Here is a 23,441-nt window from a genome sequence, read left to right on the forward strand (position 1 = left end):
TGTTCCAAATCTGTATAAATTTCTTTGTTCTGATGAACACAGAGAAAGATATTTGGAAGAATGCTTATAACCAAACAGATTTTGCCCCCCATTGACTACCATAGAAAATACAATGGTATAGTCAAAAGTACCCAGTTTGTTGTCCTACATTCTTCAAAATGTCTTCTTTTGTGTTCAACATGCAGAACAAAGTAATTTTTCCTACTATGGGAGTCAATGGGGGGGCAAGATCTGTTTGGTTTTAGACCCCTTCACGCTTACGTCACGGCATTAGCTGGTGGCAAAACAAAGGGAAAACTGGAGGCGGCCAATACAAACCAGCACAGATTCGGCTACATAAGGATTTAAAATATAATCTTGTGTTGTTTATTGCCACAATCGACAGAATACAGTCTCCAGTTTGATATTTTAACACCTGCTGCCATTGCCAAACAAAAACACTGACGACAGCTGTAGTTAAACACAATAAAACTAGCGGACTGAACAGAAACGATCATCAAAAATGCTCGCATTCACTTCATAACACTTAAGATTAAAAAACGACTGCCTTTTGTTGGTGTGGATTATGATTTGGGTATGTGTCTAAAAATATCTAAAGTATGCCCAAATCAGAAACTGGGGAACAAGGTTCTTTTTCACGTAGAGTTAACTTTCGAACGCATAGGGTATGCTAGCTAACTTCGTTAGTTATACAACTATAGTTAACTATCGCCCGAAACTGAACAAAGGAAACTGTTTGTCATCTCTTTTTCTTTAGTTGTCACAAGTGCATTAGTATAAAGGGAGAGGGAACAGTGAGAATGCTCATGTTATGTGTCAGGTTTGTGTTCAAGTAAATGCATTTGCTAACGTTTGCCACTGTTAGTACACGCACGCATAAATATGGAATGATTTTGCGGACTAAATTAAAAAGGAATTGCAAACTGCATTTGCAAATGCGTTTTCTATTTGTTCGTGTCAAAATTGTGACATAATTCAAACGCAAATGCAAACCGTTTGCATTTGCATTTACGCGAACTTACAATGTCTGCCAAATGTCAATACGCCATAATGTAAATGTAGGTATACGTGTCTATAGAAAATAATTGATTTTCAAAAACAAAACCTAAGCTAACCCTAAGTGAATGACGTCACTTCCCGATACAAACACGCCCCGTTGAATAAGCCCACCCCCGCCGTCAGATGGAACGCAAATGCAAAGGGATTTGCGATTTCATTTGAGTTTTGGCAGGCTTAATACGCGACGCCATAAGAAGTGAAATAGCATATGGGGAATTGCTATTGCGATTTAAATATGGCAGGGTCGTAACTCGTAAGAGAGGTAATTCATTTGCAAATAGACTTTGCTTTTCCTTTTGAAATTTGGCAGACATTGTACGTTCGCGTAAATGCAAACGGTTTGCATTTGCGTTTGAATTATGTCACAATTTTGACACGAAAATTAGAAAACGCATTTGCAATACCTTTTTAATTTAGTCTGCAAAATCATTCCATACATAGATGTATACTCTCTCAGTTTATCTTTACTGTGCACGCTTGGTTTCTCTGTCTGTTAGGTGTAGATTTCAGGCCAATTAACCGGAGGTAATCCTGTCAGTTCGTCCCTGGATCCATTGAGTGACCTGGCCGACCTGTACGGATCCATCCATTAACTTTTTCAACAACAACTAAAAAAAGTCGCGGCCCTGGACAGAGAGTTGTCATGACGCACACAGACGGGCAGACTCAGATGCGGGGTTAACAGGGTTTTTATTGAAAACAGTGAGCAAAGCAAATAGTCCAAGACACCAATGGCAGCAAAACAGTCCTCGGGGAATTAATCGACCCGTAAGATTCAAGTAGAGAGAAGTTGCGCCCGTCAGGGAGAAGCTGCTGAACTGGCGAGAGCTCAGAGAATCGTGGTCCGGACGGCCAATAACTGTTGCGGGGCAGAGAGCAAAAAAAATAACAGAAACTAGGGCAGATAAGAAGCGAAAAATAAATTATGTTTTATTAACAAAGTTCTGGAGAAGCCGGAGCACATAATCAAACTCGGCTGGTTGACCATCTGCAATCACGTCATCTATCCTAATGAGTTTCATTAACAAAGTTCGGGAGAAGCCGGAGCTCATCAAACTCGGCCGGTTCGCTACAAGCAATCACGATTTCTATCCTATCAGCTCAAGCGAGCCTCCGCATAAATAAGACCTTACCTGCACCTTCTCTTCAAGTAATGCAACATCCCTCCACCTCCCCGGCTGATCTCCCCGAACTCGCTTTCCACAGCAGGACCCCGGGGGGTGAGCTCTGGGTTCGGGCCGTTTCCGAGCTCGGCGCACTCGCCCCCATCACGGGGAGAGTGTTCCGGGGTCGGAAGGAACCGGCGAGCTTGGAGCCCGCTCCCTGGACAGCATGCCAAATACGCATATCTTACCTACCCCTGCTATCAGGATTATCCCTGCCATCATTATTATTATTATTTGCTTAGGCGAACTCGTGAAACGAGCTTCGCGGAGCAAAACTCGGCAATGCTAAGACGAGGTACAGGACTAAGGCCAGACCTAGACTCGCTATACCTGGTCAGTCAGAGCTGGCAAAACAACAAGCACGGCCTGCCACAGGACAGAAGAACAAAGGGAAATAAATAGGAAAGCTAACTAAGGATGAGTGATTACAGGTGGGAGAGATAATAGATGAACGGGCGCTAATCAAGGGGAATACGCTACAGGTGAAAGAGTGCAAAGACTGTGAGTGGAGGAATACCAAAAGGGAGACACGGGGCGGGGTGAGTGACGCAGACACCGAGCACATGGCGAGCTGTCAAAACTGAGGCGCCACGAGCTCGACACACACCAAAACACAAACACAGGCAGGATACGGAACCCGAGTGTCCGAGATAATGACAGTGAGTGACTTTACATGTTAAAAATTAATCTGATTTTTTTCTGTAGTCATTGTCAAAAAGCAAGCAAACAAAACGTGCAGCTACCTAGCATTAGTAATGCGGTCAGGGGGAACTTTCTGCCTCCACCTAAGCTCCCCCATATCAGTGAAGGCGTCTATAAGCATTCTTTCAAATATCTTTCTCTGTGTTCATCAGAACAAAGAAATTCATACAGATTTTGAACAACTTGAAGGTGAGTAAATGATGACAGAATTTTAATTTTTGGGTGAAGTATCCCTTTAACTCACGTTAATAAATTAAACTTAATTATAAGTGTTGCAATATTTTTTCTCCAAGTAGTCATTGTCAATTTGTGAACAAACAGATTTCCATTGAAAATTCTTTCTCCGTGTCTGATCCGTGTCTCCACTTATAGGGCTTAATGTGTGTTAAATGAAATAATTATATATTAACATGAAAATCATAAAAAATACAACAGGCTTTTAGGTATTAGCGTGCATGCACATATTGTGCATGCGCGTAAAAAAATTAATGTTGAAAATTGTATGTCGCTTTGGATAATTACGCCATAATGTAAATGTAGGTATATGTGTCTATAGAAAATAATTGATTTTCAAAAACAAAACCTAAGCTAGCCCTATAAGAAATATTCATCAAAGTAAAATGCTTGACAACTAGCCCCCATCTTACAAACTAAGACAAATTTACAAACTAATAATATTGTGTTTTGAATAAAATTTTACTTCATCACTTTGAGTGATTGTAAACATGTTTAGCTTTATTTATGAGCATGAAGTGGTGTTTATACACAATGACCACTAGATGAGAGCACCGCACAGTACTGTCACAGATTGAATCTATCTTCTGTACGTCAAACAAAGAGAGTTTATGCAAAACTGACCTCATTTGTCTGGGCAGGCTGGCTGGATCTCAGTAGAATGTTTTGGCTCAGATAAGACTTTCTTCCTGTTTTTACTCCTGTGTAATATTATTTCTTTGAGTGAAGTAAATTATGGGCTAGTAAGAAAACATATTGTGTTAATCAGACGAGAGAGTTTTAACATGACTTGTTCCCGTACAGTATGTGTGCAATCAATTATGTCATAAGTTTTGTGATTTGTAAGTTTAAATCTTTGAGCATTCTGACATGCAGCCAATGAACTAAGATAAACACTAAGCGGTTCTTATATTCAACATGAAAACATTTGCAATAAATAAAAAAATAAGGATTTCAAGGAGTTTTTCCAGTGCTGCTTTGTGAATTTTCAAACTGGTTAATGTATAAAACAGACAATTAACCTTTTCAAATAAACTGCGGTAAAAGTGGGCAAGTTGCTTCAGCTAAAAGTCTTCAACCTGTGTACGTGGGTTACGTTCGCGCGTTGCCCAGCAACGGGTTCACGCCAGTACCATGAGGAGGAAGTGACGGAATGTGGGGGGCGGGCCAAGCTGTTGTTGGGACACGTGACTTGGAGGTTGTCCTCCTGCATGTGTTTTGACAAGCAGAGAGAGAGAGAGAGAGAGAGAGAGAGAGAGAGAGAGAGAGAGAGAGATAGCGTGAGCGTGAGCTGAACGCGTTGCGTCTTCGGCAAAACAGCTTTTGTATCTTACTCTGTCAGTCGCGTTATATAGCATGTCTTCATCAGACACGTAGTTTTTATTTTAATTTTCAGAGTTTTAGAAAAATGTTCCACTTCTCGACTGGAGACAGACTCATCAAAGCCACATAGCGTTTCTCAAGTGTGGACATGATGGTTCCCTGATAGTCTGATCTATCCTGGGTCTGATCTGACCGTGTGTGGGGGCTGGTGATGAGTTTCAGGGGTCCTGATGTGTCTGATGTGGCCTTTCCTTTGAGCTGAACAGCGGCACCGGACTTAGTCTGGGATCTTCATCTAGATGGACACGAGAGATAATCGGTGTTCATTGTTTGTTTAGGTATTAAACTGGAGTTTTGACGGACTAGCACATCAGACTGTTGCATATTATTGATCTAGCAGCTCAGATCGTTCATATGAACGGCTGTGCGCCAGATCGACAGAGATGTCAAAAGGACGAGTGCTGAAGTCTCGACAAAGATCTGAAGACGGAAAACGGTCGGCTGGTATGCTGGAGGAAATCACTGTGTCTATGAGCAGAGGTATATTATCTTACACTTTATCAACACTGTGTGTGTTTCAATGACGTCATGGCGCCGCAGTTTGTGTATGTTTCTTTGCTACATTGTTTCGTGCACGCGAGTTTAGAATGTTGCATGTGTAACGCTCTTTATGACGCCTCCGCGTTTCTCGCGCTCTCTGAGGGGAACAAAGCGTCCCTGATCAGCTGCGTGTATGTGTGTCTCCTGCTGACATAAGCACAAAAATTCACACACTCTTATATAAGAGCATGTGTAAATGTACTTATTATAATACAGCAAACCACATCGACGAGCTGTAAACATAACACACGTAACTGTGTGTTATCTGTTGGGTGTGAGTTTGTTTTGAATGGATGTATGTTTATTTTCTGTGTGTAAATTGATTTGTTTTGTTGTTTGCCGGTTTGCTTTGATTGGGTACATAGTTGTTATTTGTTGGGTGAGGGTTGAAATGACGGCATTGCAGAAGATATCGATTCAATCAAGATTCAATAGATGATGAACAGTGGAATGGATGACTTGAGGAGTGACTAGTTAAACTAGTAAGCAGGCATTCAGTGTGGATTTGCATGACATTACCTGTCCTCACTCCCTCCCCCATACATTTGTCAGAAAGGTAGCTTCACGTTTTACCATAGCTACTGTATGTAAATGATCTTGGAGCTGCCAAACGGTCTGTACATAACTGCTGTACTTTTGACTCTACACTTCCATGTTTGGACCGGCTGGATCTGTTGTAATTTGGCCCCTGTGACTGTGGTTTGCCCCCACATCTCTAGCCAAAGCTGTCAGTTTACAAAAGCCAACAGACTGCCCAGACTAGCCAAAAATGTTTAGTTGGGACACAATTTGGATAGGAAAGTATCCTTCGAAAAAATAAAGAGACTCACTGTGTTCTGTCAGTGTCTTCAGAGTCAGCTGGATTTGTTTTCGTGGATTAGAGCCATGTGTTTTGTTTTGGTTTGCACAGAGTGTTGGTTGCTGTCAGAAGATGTGTTTTGGAGTATATCCCTTCTGTGCTATTGTTATTTGGAACATACTGCCCACTGATGGAAATAGCAGGCTGTTCACGTATAGTTGTTCTCTCTCTTCCTCTTCCATCTTTACTCATATGCATATATTCTTTTAAAGAATATTTACATCATGAATCTTTTTATGCCATAGCAATTTATGATTACCATATGTTGTCAAGTTCTAAAAGAGCACTATAAAGGCACCATAAAAGCAGTCTATATGACTTCTATAAGTCATACAATAAAAACAGATGGATGTTTGTATATTCAGTGATAAATGGCTTCTACTTGCAGCTTCCAAATCAAATATGCCACAAGCTGGATGTCATGACGTTTGGTTGGGACTTTGATTTGGATCTGGTTCTCATACAAAGATAATCTATGGGTTCAGAAACATAATAAACATATGGGTTTGGAGTAGAGATGCAACAATACAGCTCACCCACGGTTCAATACGAACCTCGGTTTTTGGCACACGGTTTTCGGTTTGGCTCTTCGGCACATAAAGTGTTTTTGATTGTTTTATGCTTATGTGACAGGAACAGTTAAAACTTAAGAAGAAGAAAAAACGATTTTACTCAAACTCTCTTTATTTTACTTGACTTATTTTATTATCTTTAAGCAAAAAACAACTTGTACAAATTCCTGGTGTATTTAATAAATGTAAAGATTTACACTGGCAGCTCACAGCAGTTTTTGGTTTACTGTTCATCATCATGCCAGTGAAGAGGTTTTGCGCATCAGAGTATAAATGACGTGATGCAAAACTTGCGATTGCTGGAAGTAAACGTGCGCTCAATGGGAAAGGCCAAAGATAATATATTAACAAGGTGCGCCACTGCCATTGCAATAAATTGTAAGAAATGCAGTGCTAAATAGCTGCTTGGAGGCACTCTTGCTATGACGTAAATAGCTGTCCGAAAGGATGACTTTTGTTAAACTGACTTTGGCATGGTGCTGTAGACGCTCTTTCTGAATGTGCTGAGAGCAACGCGAACGTGCTGCTTTCGTATGCAGTGTAAAAATACATTCTTGATGTGCCAAATTTGGACATTATCACTTTAGTACAACGGGCATACAATAATGCCAGCCCACGTCTGTTCGTCAGCATTATACTCGACAACAGCACATTGCTTCTCGTGTTGCAGGCAGTCTTGTTTCACCGCCCAACCACCACACGCTATTAGATGTTGGGGATGCGTTTATCTATCTCAGCATACAGACAAACACGGACAGAGCCAGTTCACAGTGTAATTAAGCGCACAGAAAAATGTAAACGCAAAACCGGAAAACCGCAATTCACTTACACGTATTGAACCGTGGAGGTCGTACCAAACGGTTCAATATTATATTGAGTATTGTGGCATCCCTAGCTTGAAATGACATAAGGGTGTCAGAATTGTCATTTTTGGGCCAAGCATTTCTTTGAGTTCACATTTCAAAAGTGATGTGTTAGTGTTTTTGGCCCTGTTAACACCTAGAATTGTGATCCCTCTCCTTTGAATGGTTGTCTTCGGATTTCGGGTGTTTCTGGCACTAGTGTAACCCTCTCAATAAACTCAGACGTGTAACAGGATCATGTGGCTTTCTTTGGATTCTCTTAGGGCTAAAAATCAATTCAGCTGTAGCTGATACCAATAAACATCTCTTGTTTGACATGGTAAACAAATACATGTTTTACTTAACGTTATTGATCCAGCAACAGTGCGTTTGATCGGTTTGGTCTGAGTGTTCATACTGTGGTCAGCACTTTGTTAAGGGCTAATGCTAAATCCTGAATGTTCATCTGGGTTGTGACTGAAGACACATCCCGGCTTTTTTGAGAGTTTTAATGACAGGTATGCTATGCAGCCCATTGAGAGATAGTAGTTCAGCTTTGATGATTCAGCTTTGAATGTTTTGGCTATCATGTCATGAGCTGAAACATTTCTTGTAGATCCAGTTGTGTGGAAACACTGAGAGAAATTATGTCATATTTCATCAGGGTTGGATCAGGAGATAGAGTTTGGGCTGGGATGTCTGGGCTTGAACAGCTGTTTGTCATGACAGAGTTTCTCTTGAGCTGGGTGGTGCAGAGAGAGCTTTACATCCAACAGAAAGTGAAACTAGTGTGTTAATGGTTGCTAGTTTGCATGTTTGCCTTATCAGGTTAGCAGGGTTGAGATTGTTTCCGTTACATTCAGCCCAAAACCAGGTTTAACATCTGCCATTGTTTAAAAAACTTTTGTGCTATTGTAAGTGTACAATAATAATTTAGGGAGTTCAGAACGACGAAAATGATGTGAATTGAGTGGCCTGATTGCAAAGTATTCGTCTCCATCGTGACTTCCGCGCAAAGAAATTCCAATTTGAGCAGCAAAATTCACGCGAAAATGTCATTGACAGTTAACACATCTGGTTTGACACGTCCGGACACATGAAGACACTCCCCACCACGCAATGTTTTTCATGTCACTCAAACAAATAAAAACAAATAATCCTGTGAGTGATACAGAGCTAGGAACACGATGCTTCGCGTTTGGTGTGAATGCACAGTTACAGTCGGGTGTCTTTTAGTATTTTGTGAAATATTCTTTAAAAAATTGTGTTATGAAATAAAACTTAATAGAGTTCAAAAACTCATAAAAGTAAAAAGTACTGTAATAGAATGGTTTATTTAAAGTTAGGAGTAGGACTCAATGCAATGATTGGTTGAACCTCTTCTTTTATGCTGTTTTTATAGACCACTTTACTGGTTCAGGTTGTGAAGAGACCATTGTAAGAAACAAAACAAAAGACACTACCTGCCCTAGCTTTAAATAAACATGCATTAATACAACATATTGTACCATTATACATAAATACATTTTAGTAAATATCTTAATTTGCTATAATGAGAAATTAAAGGGGAAATGTGCTTTAAATGAATTATCCCTAATATTTTTTTGGGATGCACTGATAGTAGTATCAGTAGTACACCAGTATGGGGTATCGCCCGATACCAAGCTCATGTACTCGTACTCGTAATGACACACCGATACCTCACGTGACATACATAGAGCCCTATGATTTCCGCAATGTGTAACACGTGGACGAAATCGAGGAATCCAGGCATTTCCTAAAAAGAAATTAGCGCTTAACAGCTAACGAAATATTCAGATACTGTTTAAATATGTATTTTGCTTGTTTTGCGTTATCGTGTGTGTGAAAGAGTGGTGCGGTTGCGTGTACTGAACGCATTGTGCTTGTGTAGGTTTCAGCGCCAGCGTTTCACTGCACGAGAACACGAACACATAAACAAACACCATTTGCGGCGATCCGTCAAAATAAAAGTCCGGTTAATTTAAACAAACGCTCTTCAAAATAAAAGTCCGATTGACTTGAACAAGTTATAATACACTCACATTTTACCACACCACCCCCATTAAATTTTGTATAATTTGACAACAGAGTATATTGTTTACTTTAGTAAACTGAAGTAAATGTGCTAGTAAAATTGTGCTACTTCATTTAAAAATAGTACTTAAATTTAAGTAGACCTATAAACAAAAGAAAAAAAGAAAATGTACCAGTAAGATACTGGTTTATTAACATTATTGTACATTATACAGGCATCGGTTATAGGTATCGGCGAGTACCAGAAAAAAATATCTGTACCCAGTCTTTAAAAAATGGTATCGGTGCATCCCTAATTTCTAGCATGTTTTGATTGTTTCTTTAAGTCATATAGATTTGTTTAAAAAATTGGAGCTGACAGGGTGTGTGATTTTGTCCATTCACAGTACCCATGTATGGTACAACCTGTGGAAACAGTCAGCAGTCTTGCGTAACTTCTTTATCTCCTATGACCATGTGCCCTTTCAGCTGGGGGGCTGGCAGTGCCATTACATCACTTCCTGTGTGGCTGTGATCTTTAATGATGACCACCATGGTGCTGGAAGCAGAACTGTTGAGATGGACAGGTTCTGAAGGGGTGAAACTGTTTCTGGACCAGGGCTCAGAGCCTCTTACACAAATAACTGTACACACAGTGGACACAGCGTGAGGAGTGAGGGACATCTGGACCTGTAGCTTTTCCCGCTGTCGGTGTAAACACTCACTGTGGGTGTTTCTATTATTGGTGCTTGTACAAGCTGTATACCCAAACAACTCGACCGCACCTGAGACTCTACTAGTATTACTCGGCTAGAACAGACTGTATCGAATGAAGAGCTGTTACATAAAATCTTAGTTGCGTCTGCTTCTTGTGATTTTGTCTATGTTGCCCTTTTGGAGGACACATGAAATGTTGCTGGCCATTGCACATCTGAACAAGCACAGCTATTATTAAAAACATGGTGACATATTCATATGCCCTTTTAAAAAAACTCAAAACCAAGGCTAAAACCCTTGTTATTATCGTAGAATTCATTTGCATTTAAATGGGGCACTGTTTGAAAGGCTGTGCAAAGACTTAGTGTTATGATCATTTTTCAGCTCAGTGAGTGTGTTCTGGTTATCATCATTGGTTTAAGATAAGATTGTCCATGCTGCTGCTCGCATCTGAAGTAAGCTGGCATGAAAAAGAACAGGGCACTGGGAAGGGTGGGAAACATATTAAAGCTATACTGCCTTCATCACATCCTAAAATTCAGTAGATATCTTGGATCATGAGCCATTGTGGGTTTAAGACCGCATCTTATATTTTTCTACGCTGTATTACACTGTGTCTACACCAGACGCGATGCGACAGGATAAAAAACAATAGAATGTATTAGAACCTATTATAATTTTAAATTTTGGATGCGGTGCACCACGACACGACAAACCCATTAAAGGGAAAGTTTACCTCAAAATCAAAATTGTGTTATTTTTTACTCACCCACATGACGTTCAACATGTTCTAAGACCTCCCGGCGTCCTTGGAACACAAATACAAAAAATACAAATTTTTTTAGGGACATCCGAGAGATTTGAAGGCCTCCTCATAGACATGGTTATAGTTTTTGTCAAGGTTCAGAAAAGTACTAAAGACATCGTTAAATTGGTCCATTCGCTCATAGTGGCTCAATTGAATTTTTTTGAAGGGACGAGAATACTTTATATGCGAAAAACAAACCAAAATAACAAGTTTAATCGCTATATTCATGGGGCGTTCGGTGCACAAACCGAATGCGCATGCGTCAAAGTGCTCTTGTGAATGCGCACCATAGACTGACATGACAGAGGAGAATATATCGATCGAGTATCGGTATAATTGGTGACCTTTATTGTTATGCATTGCACAAGTGCTTTTTGTTACAATCTAAATGCCATAGGCTATACTGCAACAGTTTATTCCTCTGAGGTAATGTTGATGTATGATATGAACATCAGTAAGTGTTTATCTTAGATAAAGAAAGGACCATTTTTGAAGAACATGTTCATTGAAGCACAAGAATTCGATTAAATATTCAATTATGGTAGATATATTCCCATTAATTGGTAGAAGAACCCGATTTTTTCCTAACATTTAACAGCAATGTTTTAGTCATGTCCTGTATAATAAACCGCATGATACTGGTTAAACTAAAAAAAATGCATGGGTTATTTTATTGGGGTATAAATTAACTATGCTGGGTTGTTTCAGTGCAAAAATGTTAGAACATAAAGAACATTTTATAAACATTTACCCAACAGCTGGGCTTGTCCCTTTTGACCCAATGCTGGGTTGAAAATAACCCAACATTTTTTGCATGATTGTAGACCGAAAGGATTAGGGATGCCATTTTGTATGAAATGATGCTATTTCAGTTTTAGAAAACTATGCAAAGTTGTAGTTGCGACAGACAGCCATGAACAGCATAAGTTTGGCAGAGAAATATTTGCTATTTGCTTTTCTCTGTATTAATTTAACCTGAAGATTCTTAACGGGGTTGTTCACCTAAAACAAAAATTCTGAAAAAAAATTATTCACCCTAACATTCTTCAAAATATTTGTTCTGCAGAAGTCATACAGGTTTGGAATGACGTGAGGATGAGTGAAATCATTTTGGGGTGAACTATCCCATTAACACTAAAAAGATCTTTAATAGAAGTTTTGCTATGCAGTTGACTGTTGGAGGACATTTTGATGTCTGTCAACATGTATTTATATTTGTATTTATTTCAGAAGGATTTATTTTACCCTCATGATTTAAAACAAATCTGTGGTGGACTCCAGCTGATTATCTATTCATGGGTTTGTGCTCAGGGCTGTGCTGGTATGGGCCCCTCTCTTTTGTTACTCTGTCCCTTGGGGGTCTTTCCACAAAAGTTTAAGCACATGGAACCAGCCCGGGCAAAACCTCTATGAAACCTCAGTTGAACAAAGACAGTCATCATATGTATCCGTCCTGACTTTCAATGGATGATTTTTAATGAGGTTGACGTGGTAAATCTAAACCTTTAAACCTGCCCTGACACTGACACACAGTGTAACTCCTCAGTATCGCTGTTAAATGAGTTTTCCACTCAGGTCTGGCTCACAGTGAGTGTCTTTAAGATGTTTTCTTCAGATTGTTTGCCGTAGGGTGTGTCTGTCCTTTGCCTCTCAAATTACCAAGCAATTACCGTCCTGTGATAATCTGTACTGCAAAACACAAATTATAAGAAGATCCGCATGGCTCGGTGTTTACATTTCTCCCGTTGCTATTGACAACCGGGATCAGTTGCACTGGTGGCCTGGTTTGTCCGCATCTCAAATAGTCTGTCCCACACAAACAGCTGATCATGTGCTGTGGAAACTGTGCACACACACATAACACAGTTAATTTGGGACAATAGGTCACTCGAAGCATGTGAAGTTATGGCAGGACATTTCGACTCAAAGCAGAAATGTAGAGGTGCGTATCAGATTTTTGTATATGTTTTTTAAGTGTAAGATGCGATGGTTGCCCTAGCCTGAACTCAATGGCTTTAAAGTTTCCATGAAATCAAAATGCAAATGTTTTGTCTTTTAGCATAAATAGCTTTGGATTAAAGCGTCTGCTAAATGACTAAATGTAAATACAGTATGACATGCTTAAAGGATGTCTCTAAACTAGTATGCTCCAATACATTGACACATTTATACGCATTTAAAACTTGTCATAAGATTCAGGCTATAAAGTAACCTGAACACAATTGGCTATTTTAACTCAGCTATGTATTGTGCTAACGTTGTGTTTAAGTGGAAATGACATCAACACATCAATCAAAGCTGTGCGTTTCAAAGTGAGTCTTTAATATTAGACAAATTAAAGGAGTATTTCACCTTCAAAATGAAAATTCTGTCATCATTTACTCACCTTCTTGTCATTTCAAACCTGTATGACTTTCTTCCGCAGAACACATAAGAAGATATTTTGAATAATGTTGTTAACAGCCCCCCCATTCACTTGCATTGGTTACAATAGAAGTGAATGGGGAGCTGTGATGTTCTGTTACCAACATTTTTCAAAATATCTTCTTATGTGTTCTGCGGAAGGAAGGAAGTCATACAGGTTTGAAACGACAAGAGGGTGAGTAAATGATGACAGAATTTTCATTTTGAAGGTGAACTACTCCTTTAAGTTTCAAAATTTTTGTAACTTCTGTTCTGGTATATAGAACGCATACTTTTCATTATACAATTGATTCCTGATAGATTATGTTGTATTTTTTATTGTTGAATATCACTCACAACAATACATCAGATTATGGGAGTAAATGAGCTGGGAATGTCCCAAGGCTGTGATTGTTATCCCTTTAGATTTAGAGACAAATTTTACAAAACCAAAGTTCAATTCTTACAATTTGTGTTGGTGAGTAAAGCTTCTGTTTTTCAGATAGCTCGTGTGTCTGGGGAAGACAGGTGTGTGTGTGTGTTGGTGTGATCTGCTGTGAACTTTTCTGTAAGCTGCAGTTTTCAGACAGGTGGCTGATGGTTCCTCCAGGCTGTTAGAGGCAGTTGGCCCTTTCGTGGAGCTCAGACCGATTTGGGGCACACTTGACCCGTAAGACATGAATTATCCGCAAGTTTTTGTTTTGTTGTCTGTCATTATGAGTTTAGTCCAGAACGCTCTTTGGTTCAGATGGAGCTGTTTGGAGGAACATTTTTTAAACGACTTCAAGGCCCTGATATCTGAAGAGAACTTGTGTATTTCTCCGGGCAGCTGTTGACAGAGCTGAGATCATTAAGAATAATGCTTCTGTGACATGTTACAGTGTTTACTTAATACATATTAATATTATCGTGCCTCTAAAATGACTTCAAGAGCATGTGTGCAAGAAAATAAATAATAACCAGTGACGTCGGAGCCAAACGTTAACAATCCAATAAAAACCAGTTATTAAAATCCAGTCCAAAAAATCCAGTATTTTTTTCTTGCTGGTGCCTGCATAGAAAAGTAAAAAGGCTCAATTTTTTGGATTAAAAAATCTTTAAAAGCATAATTTGGCTTTAATTTACCTCATCATTTTACTCTATGATGATGTCTGTGTTACACACTCCTCTTTTTCACTTCTGCAGTCTTTGTGTGTCTTCTTTTGTGTGTGTGTTTTTTTTCTTGTGTGTGATTTTGATCAATCCTGTTACATTCTCAACAACACCATAAAAGACACGATTAATTGTGACCTTCACACCGCATCACCCATCTCCAGATGCCTTTTCTTCTCACCACACGTCTTCACTCCATCCCTTTTTCCTCTCTTTTCATGTGTCCGGTTGGATCAATGGGTGCCGTCTGAGCGGGCCACATTTGGCCTCGCTGACTCAAGGTCATGTTCTGAACACAGATGAAGACTATGTAATATTTCCTAGTTTTTCAGATGAAATGTCAAATTGCTCTGGATTCATTGAGATAGATACAGTCCTGACAGGAGGCCATGCATGTGTACTCACTCTGTTATGTTGTTCCTAACTTGCGTTTTCGGAACACAAACAAAGGTGTTTTACAGAAGTTTCATGCTGCTGTTCAGCTATTTAATTAAGTAATACAGGTTTGAAGTAACAAACGTGAGCAAATTATTATTGTGTAAACTATGATATTTTAAAGCTCTAGGTTTAGAGTCTCTATTTGGTGATCATAACGTCCGTGTACGTATCAAATGATGTGACAAAAAAGCATAGTCTACATATGCTAAATTCATTTTAACTTCTTTTAAGTGCATGATAAATCTTTGTGTTTGTTGTCAAGTGTTTCGATGTGTCTTCCCTTAAACGTGCTGCGTGTACTTTTTTTGGAGGATATTGACAGAAATGCAATATAATGTGCTATGTGTTCAGAGACCTTGTGTGTATAAGGACCTTACATAATGAAGCGTTATGTTTATATTACCTTACAATGAGCTATTTCTATCTATACACTGCGGTCCCCCTTGCATCTAATTCGTCATGTTGTGTCAGTCACCATTGTGCTTCGAAAGGGAGGGGTGGAGTGAGCCATTGGTTGCAATTCGCAACCTCACCACGGTTTCCCGGACAGGGATTATCTTAAATCAGGACTAAGCCTTAGTTAAATTTGGATATTTAAGTAGTAGGGTTGCGCGGTAAACCGGTTCTGGAAATTTACCGGTACATGTTAGATTTCAATCGGTTCAATAACAGAATTTTGCTTGTTTTGGTACTTGAAACGCTGCTTTTCCAAAGGTCACCGCTATGCGGCAGTATGCCACAGAACTGACGCAGAACCGGCAACATAGAAGAACAATATGAATCGCTCTACAAGCACTTTTGCGATCATTTAAACTGAGACACTGTGAGTGATTTATTACAAATTCAGCTCTTTCTACTTTTGCTGAGAGATCTTTAGATTGTTTTACAGTGTAACGTATATTCTACATGCTGCGATGCGTCTGTACATCCCCATTCAACGGCATACATAGCATATATAATGTTATCTCTGTTCCAGACATCTCAGTTAGCCTACTAATCATCATGAAGTTCTCTTTCGCGTCTTGTATATGTTCTTATACTGTCAAATACACACGCTGTTATGTCAAAAACACAAAAGGTTCACATAAGCACAGTCCGTTGTTTTTTAAATGTATCATCACAAAAAGAATTTGCCTCAAAGTAAAAGTAACCTAATACATCTGTGTCACATATTAAAGAGAAAATGAAACTTTTGTAGCTTTATTTAGAGTCATTGCATATTTATTTTATACAGTAAAGACTGTGCAGTGTTTTATTTTTATTCATAATTCAGTTTTCATCTTGAATGCTACTGTTAAATAGGCCTACTTGAAACATTTAATTGTTGTTCAAAATTTAATTGTTCATATTCATGGGATTATTATGATAAGTCTATATAACCAAAGCATTTTCAGTAATACAGTGTAAAAGTATAAAAATAAAATGGTGCTATATAAAAATAAAATATGCATTAAAGCAGTTACAGCAGTTTCATGCAGTCTTCTTAATATTTTTTCAAATAATTTATTTTGGGGCTGGTTATTGATCACCTATGGTACCAATGTGGTACCTATATTACTGGTATTAGATTCTGGTACCGTACCGAAGCCAAAATGTTGGCATCGAGCCAACGCTATTAAGTAGTCTTTAAAAACATTACTGTGTGCATCTTGAAAATCATACTAGTTTATTTTAAGATATGTCAGTGCAAGTTGTTTTCGATCAAGACACCTCTAAAATTAAAGTTAGTTTGAGACTAGGCTTAAGCCCTGTCCAAGAAACCGTCCCATAATGTGTGTGTGGTGTGTATATTTAATATGTATATTCGTAATTTGGTTCCAAAATGAGATAACTCCATTTAAAAAAAAATCTAAAATCATGTTTGTTTATTATGTTATCATGTTTTTATTGTGTTAGTTATCTGTATTCTTTTAGTTATTATGGTTTAAATCAAAACAAACCAACTGCAGTTTCATTGATATTAATTGGAATGCACAATAAAATTAGAGTTATCTCACTTCGGAACCAAACTCTTCATATATAAATACACAAACTTTCATGTATATATTAAAGATATATGACTATTATATGTTTATATTTCTACATAACGTAAACATATGTGTGTAAATATGTATTATATATATACAAATGGTATTTCATACATTGTGCATGTATAGCCTATAAATATAAATGCCAAAGCGCGTCACACATATATTATATAAGCAAACATTTATTTTGGAATCAATTAATTGCGATTAATCGATTTGACAGCACTAGTTTGCTTAAATCTCCTGCATGCCATTTCTGGCATAGGGTTTTAGAAGAGATCTCCAACATGTCACAAAGCTCAGATCTCCTAAGTAATGCATAATCTCATGCAAACCCAAAAAGATTATGCATCTTTTCTTTTGTGGTTTTCCAAAGATTTTTAAATACGTGTGTTAGGTGTACTTTCTCACAACAACTCTCTCTGTCTCTCTTAGCTCTCTCTCTCTCTTTCTGGCCCACAGACAGGAAACTGTTTTCACAGCTTGGCAGAAAGCCACTAACCAATCACAGCACAGAGCTTGTTGCTATGTTAGTTTAGAGTCTGCCCCACTGAACTCTGGGAGGAAAGTTTTGGCTAGGTAAATCTGTAGGGTGAAGGTTCCACATTCAAGTGAACGTTTGCTGGACAAATGAGACTTGACCGCAGTTTTTCTCACCGGAGAGGTGGAAAGCGGGAACTCTGCAGCGATTCCTCAAACAAAAACAACCCAAACTCAGCATCTCACCTCCCATGAGAAATACAGTCAATAGGTGCCAACTTGTGCCAAGCATTTGAGATTTGTGTGGGACTCTACGTGGAGGCTGAACTGGTGAAAGGCAGGCGTGGAGAAGGCAGGCAAAACCCTGAATGGATAAAGTCTCTTTGTGTTTACAACAGAGAACAAAGACTTCATGTCAGCTCATGGAAAAACTGCACTGACAGTTACAACACGACACACACAAACTACCTTCTGCTTTAGACGATATCTCGCTTTGGTAAAATTCTTAGGCAGAATTACATATCTGTCACAGGGAATGCGAATAACGAAATCTGAAGGTTGCTTAACGGTAGACAGTAAAGCAGCTTTACTAGTTAGGGAACAGATTTGCTGTGATGTATGTCATGGTGTGGCCAGCTTCTATTCACAGTCTGTGAAAGGAGATAATTATAGGGGTTCATTTCATCAGCCAGTAAGGTTGACCTGCTTGTCTGTCTTTCTTCTCTCGCTCTCTCTATTTTTGTCTTGTACCCAACATTCACTTACTGCATTAGTCCTGCTTTGGACTGAAGCTTATAGGTGTGTCTTGTGTTAGTTTGTTAAGGGGTTATTTCGTTTAACTGCATATCATTTTGTATCTGATGTTAAAGGGATAGTTCACCCTGTAAATTACTCTTTCTTCTGAGGAACACAAAAGAAGATATTTTGAGAAATGTCTCGGTGATTTTGTGTCCATACAATGGAAGTCAATGTTGTTTGTTTACCAGCGTTCTTCCAGATATCTTACTTGTTGTGCAGAAGAAAGTCTGATAAGTTTGTATAACATGAGGGCAAGTAAATGATGAAGGAATTTTCATTTTGTGTGAACTATCTATAGTTTGTTATTGCTGATGTACTAGCATCACTTCAATTGCGGAAACAATGACTGTTTTTAAACATGTTTCCAGAATAGCCATATCTTTCATGGTCTTTGACATTTGCATTCTGGGATTTCTGTTGTTCCTGGGTCGCCAGCTGTTCTTCCCTGTATATTCTAGTTATATTTCTTTCTATATTTCTGATCTTGGGCACTCTTCACTATTTTGTGTCTCTCTGCCACAGTAACCATTGAAACTTTGTAATTGCAAATGTTCTGTCACTTTTATGCCTTCCTTATCACTCCCGTAACGTCTTAGAAATAGCCCAAGACGCTTCTGCTAGTTCTATTGTGACTTTTTTCTAATGTTCATTTTTGTAGAAACTGGGACACAGAAAACTAAAGCAATATCTAGATTATTGTTGGTTTTTGAATTTCCAATCTCTTTAGTCCACTGCAGTCTTATTCCCCCTGTTTTAGATCATTTATCAGTGATGAACTTTTTACATCAGACCAATGACCTCATTTTAAGTTTCGTAAGCGTAAAAGTCAATATAATCAAAGCAATGCCACTGCATGCCAGTCAGATCAGTGCCAGGTTGCACACACACACACATACAAATACACACACACACACACACACACACACACAATCACACTGCAGTACTGCTGATATACTCTACGCTCTACGTTGACATCATCCTCTTCTTCTCTCCCCTCCCTTCTTTTTTTCTGTTTTTCTGTCTTCATGATAGATTCCTCTCTGTTCTGTTCCGTTCTGTTCTGGCCAGCAAATGCAGTAATGACTAAAGTCACTTTCATTGCTGAGACAGAAAGAGAGAGAGACAGGAAGAGATTTGGAGAAACAAATCTCTATAATGGGTCTGTTCTGCTTGTCTCTCAAAAATTCTTTGATAAAATAAAGATGCCCTGTGCAACAAAGACCAAAGGCTTGGATCTATCAGTTTATGTGAGCATTTCTTAAAGCATGTTTCTTGCTTTAATGAGTGATTGTGTTGTGTTGTGTGTGTGTCTGACCCTCTATATAGAGCTGCAGGTTTGAAGTGTCCTGCATGTTCCCAAATCAGGTAGTGACATCCTCTCTGCCCCTGATGGTACAAATATAGACTCGTAACCCCCTAAAACCCAACTGTAACCCTGCCAACACCAGATATATGTCTGTGTTTGTTCATGTTTTTGTGTGTGTGTTATGTGTATAGTTTTGTGCATTCGTGAGTTGTTTTTACCACACAAAATCAATGTTGAGAAACATTACATTACAACTACACATGCGAGGTAAAAGCTACTCTCTAAAATAACTAATAACTTTAAGACTTGTTCTTTAAAGTGGTGTATTTCTTTATTTATTGTGATTTGCACACAAAAACAGCATTTTAAATAGAAAAGTAATGCACCTATTGAATAATTGCCGTTACGTTATAAATCTGTGACCCTGAACACTTGGCGGGTTCAAAGCAAAGGTTGTGACTTGAGGGCTCCTGGTTGGACAGTCTTGTGATGAGTCGACCTAATTTCAGAACAGTCTGCTTGAGGCGGTGCGTGTGGATGTCAATGAGACCTCCAGCCAGCAGTTTGACCTCCTGCCTGCTGTTACTGTCTGTGTCGAGCAACTAAATATATTTGCTGTGTACTAATGCTGTCAAACCACTGCTTTTTGCCCTCAGCACTAAATAAAACCAACAATTGTTACGAATATAATAATTAGATAATGTGAGTGGAGTTTTTAGGTCACTGGAACATGTGCGTGGGCTGTGCCTACCAATCCCAGTTGTAGTCACTGGTTATTTGTCTGTATAAATTGACAGAGTTCAGTGACAGATATGTCTATTGGTTAGAGCTAGGATATATGTATTATATTATGTTGATGGTACTATTTTATAGTTTTTCATCCTCGTACAGAGGAACGTGCAGGCTTGGTGTTAGTGTTTAAACTGATCTCCCTGGTTCAGGCTGTAAGCAGATTTGGCATGCTGGAGTCATCTGTAATCTGCTGTTGCTGCAGGACTCCGTGTGGACTGATAAAACCTCTTTTGCATACACACCCGTGCAGGTACAGGGCGTCACAATTGATTTTTGTGCCCGAAGGTACAGAACTGTGACCATTAACACCATTAAAGCGTGTGTGTGTGTGTTAGCTGTACACTCACAGAAATCTACCTATGTGGTTGTTGGTTATGTAAATGTACAGCTGAACGCTCTTCTGCAGCAGAGGAAACCAGACAATCCTTTACTATGGGGTCTGGTTGTGAGGATAGCAGGAATAGATTGATTTTTGCAGTTTGCTGTAAATATGGGTCAGGAATAGTGTTTATGACCCGTGGATATGAGCACATTGAAGTGTAGTGTAATCTAGTGTGGTGTGCAGTCTGTGGTTTGTCTTTGAAATGACGGACTGTAGAATCATATTTGTTCTTGGTATTAAAAAAAAGTGGTGTTTTGTTGATGTGTAGAAACATTCACGTAACATCCCTGCTGCAAAAAGCTATAGAAACCCAATAAGCCATCACAGAAAATCGAATGGTTTCCATTAAAAAACATCATGAACCATTAGCTTTTCCATTAAAACCAGTACAAAATTGTGTTTTGGGCATTATTCAAGTAGGATTTAATATCCCACCAATAGAATCCATCATAGTTTCTATCAAAACCAATACAATTCCCTTTATAAACAGTAAATGCATTAAAACGTCTATTGTGCTTTGGGCAGGGTTCTATTGTTTATCGAAGCTCAAAAACTCTCATTCAGATACAGTATATTTATTACATCACAACCATAAGCACATTTGACTGCCCACATTGACATATGTACTCCTGTTGAGGGTTGATTTGTCTGGAGGAGGCCTTGCTATTCATTTTACATGCCAGGAGTTGCTGTGTGTCTGTGCTCGGGTTGAATTTAGAGTAGGAACATGTTGTCTTTGCTCATCTTGGGTATATGTGCCAGTGTCCAGTTGCATTCTCTTGTATTTGCACATGCGCATACAAACACACATCCTAATAATACAAGCACACAAAAGCCTGAAATAGGTCTGTCTTACATAAGAAACACTATCCCTGACCCAACACACACACAGCTGCTTACTTAAGCTCTGAATCATGTGAGGGCAAAAATATGCAAATATTTGCATACAGTTCTTGTCTGTGTAGGACACCTCCAGGTTGGAAACACATTGGTTTGTGTGTGCATGGTCTGAAACGAGCTGAATTAATGAATAACTCAAGAGGACCTCTACCACGAGAGAGAGAGAGAGAGAGAGAGAGAGAGAGAGAGAGAGAGAGAGAGAGAGAGAGAGAGATGGGCCTTTAGATTAACTAAAACATACACTATGCACATGAACAGTTAAAGGGGTCATTTGGCGCGAATACGTGTTTTTCTGTGTCTTTGGTGTGTTATAAGTTGCCCATGCATGTATTAGACACTTAAAATTGCAAAACTTAGTGTGGGAACAAAAGATGCATTCTATCTAAAAGCGAATGCTCACCCAGACCTGCCTGAAATGCCTCGTGTAACCACACCCCGGCGAATGTACGTCACTTCGTAACATGATTTGACCGCCCAAATCTAAACGCAAGTAAGGTGGGCGTACTTCTCATTGTATTGTCACCGCCACAGCCATGTCACGGAGACGCTGTGAGTTTCGTTGTGAAAAGAAAGACTCTTTGTTTGCCCTGCCAAAAGATGAGGCAACTAAAAACGAATGGTTACATTTTATTTACAACACTGTTCCAGAAAAGTACAATCCGAATGTTCAAGTTTGTGCAGCGCATTTCACCGACGATTGCTTCACGAACCTGGGAGAGATCAAGGCCGGCTATACACGAAAGCTTTGGTTAAAAAGTGGGGCCATTCCAACCATTAAAACTTCGCAAGGACAGTCTGGCGCTTCAGATTTGCGGCCTGTAAGTATATTTTCATTGTAAAAGACTTTGTTACAGATTAACGCGAGTTGAGTTTGTCGTGTGTTTGTGATCTGCAAATGCAGACACGCGCGCAACGTGAAAAAAGATAACATAAGTCCAAATAATCAGTAATAATGTTCCAACTAGAGGCAACAAATGTCGTGTTTATAATGGTGTTTATTGTCTTTGTTGAGTCGCGACGAGACGTGGCGTAACACTGGTTGATCAAGAAGGGCCAAAGCGCTCGCATTATTTATTATGATACCATTCCCTGCTGTAATGCGAGCTTGTTTATATCTCACACAAACTCTGTATGATGTATATGGTTGTTTGTTTATAGTCTTTATAACGTCGTATATAAATGGTAAAACAGTTAGCTATAGTTTTTAACTATTTAACATAGTATTTTTTTAATAAAACCTTACCAATCCTTTACATCCTGCTGAAGTCGCGCTGGCAAAGTTGATGTATCGGCTTGATCATCTTCGTTTTCCGGCTCAGATTCGGGCTCGAACTGATAAGGAAAGTACCGATGACATTTTATCACCTGTCAGTACAATTGCTTTGGAACCTGATGTTCCAAATATGGTAAGAGGCGTTACTTTTCCGTCACATGCTTGCAGTATTCGACCAATCACTACGCACTGGTTAACTGGCCAATCATAGCACACCTCGCTTTTCAGAGCGATGAGCTTTGTAAAAAATCAGCTCGTTTCAGAGAGGCGGGGCAAAGAGGAGATACAAACATGCACGGTATGTGGAAAATACAGCGTTTTTTAACCTTAAATGGTGTATACACATTGCATTACATCTAAAACAAACGATAATATTTGTTTTAGCCATGTCCTATGACCCCTTTAAAGTTTGAAGGTACATATGCTTGATTTTGTGTCAGGCTGTGTTGTGTTTTAATGTTGTACTATGAGAGACCGTTCATAACAAGAAAGAAGCCTAGTTACTTATTATTCTTGTGTTTATTGTGCTTATTATTCTTGTTTGTGTCTCCTATGAACCCAGTGTTCTTTCTGT

The 23,441-nt window shown here is 39.0% G+C and overlaps 1 protein-coding gene across 1 annotated transcript in view; it reads left to right on the forward strand.

The window, feature by feature from the left end:
- Positions 1–4,404: 4,404 nt before the first annotated feature.
- The window catches only part of atosa (atos homolog A), a 31,419-nt gene continuing 12,382 nt past the window's right edge, over positions 4,405–23,441 (forward strand). Inside the window, exon 1 of the mRNA XM_057347771.1 lies at positions 4,405–5,024. Within this exon, the coding sequence (XP_057203754.1) occupies positions 4,928–5,024 (97 nt within the window). The 5' untranslated portion in view covers positions 4,405–4,927. The remainder of the gene's footprint in view (positions 5,025–23,441) is intronic.

The sequence above is a fragment of the Triplophysa rosa genome, linkage group LG12, assembly GCF_024868665.1.
Source record: "Triplophysa rosa linkage group LG12, Trosa_1v2, whole genome shotgun sequence".
NCBI lineage: Eukaryota > Metazoa > Chordata > Actinopteri > Cypriniformes > Nemacheilidae > Triplophysa > Triplophysa rosa.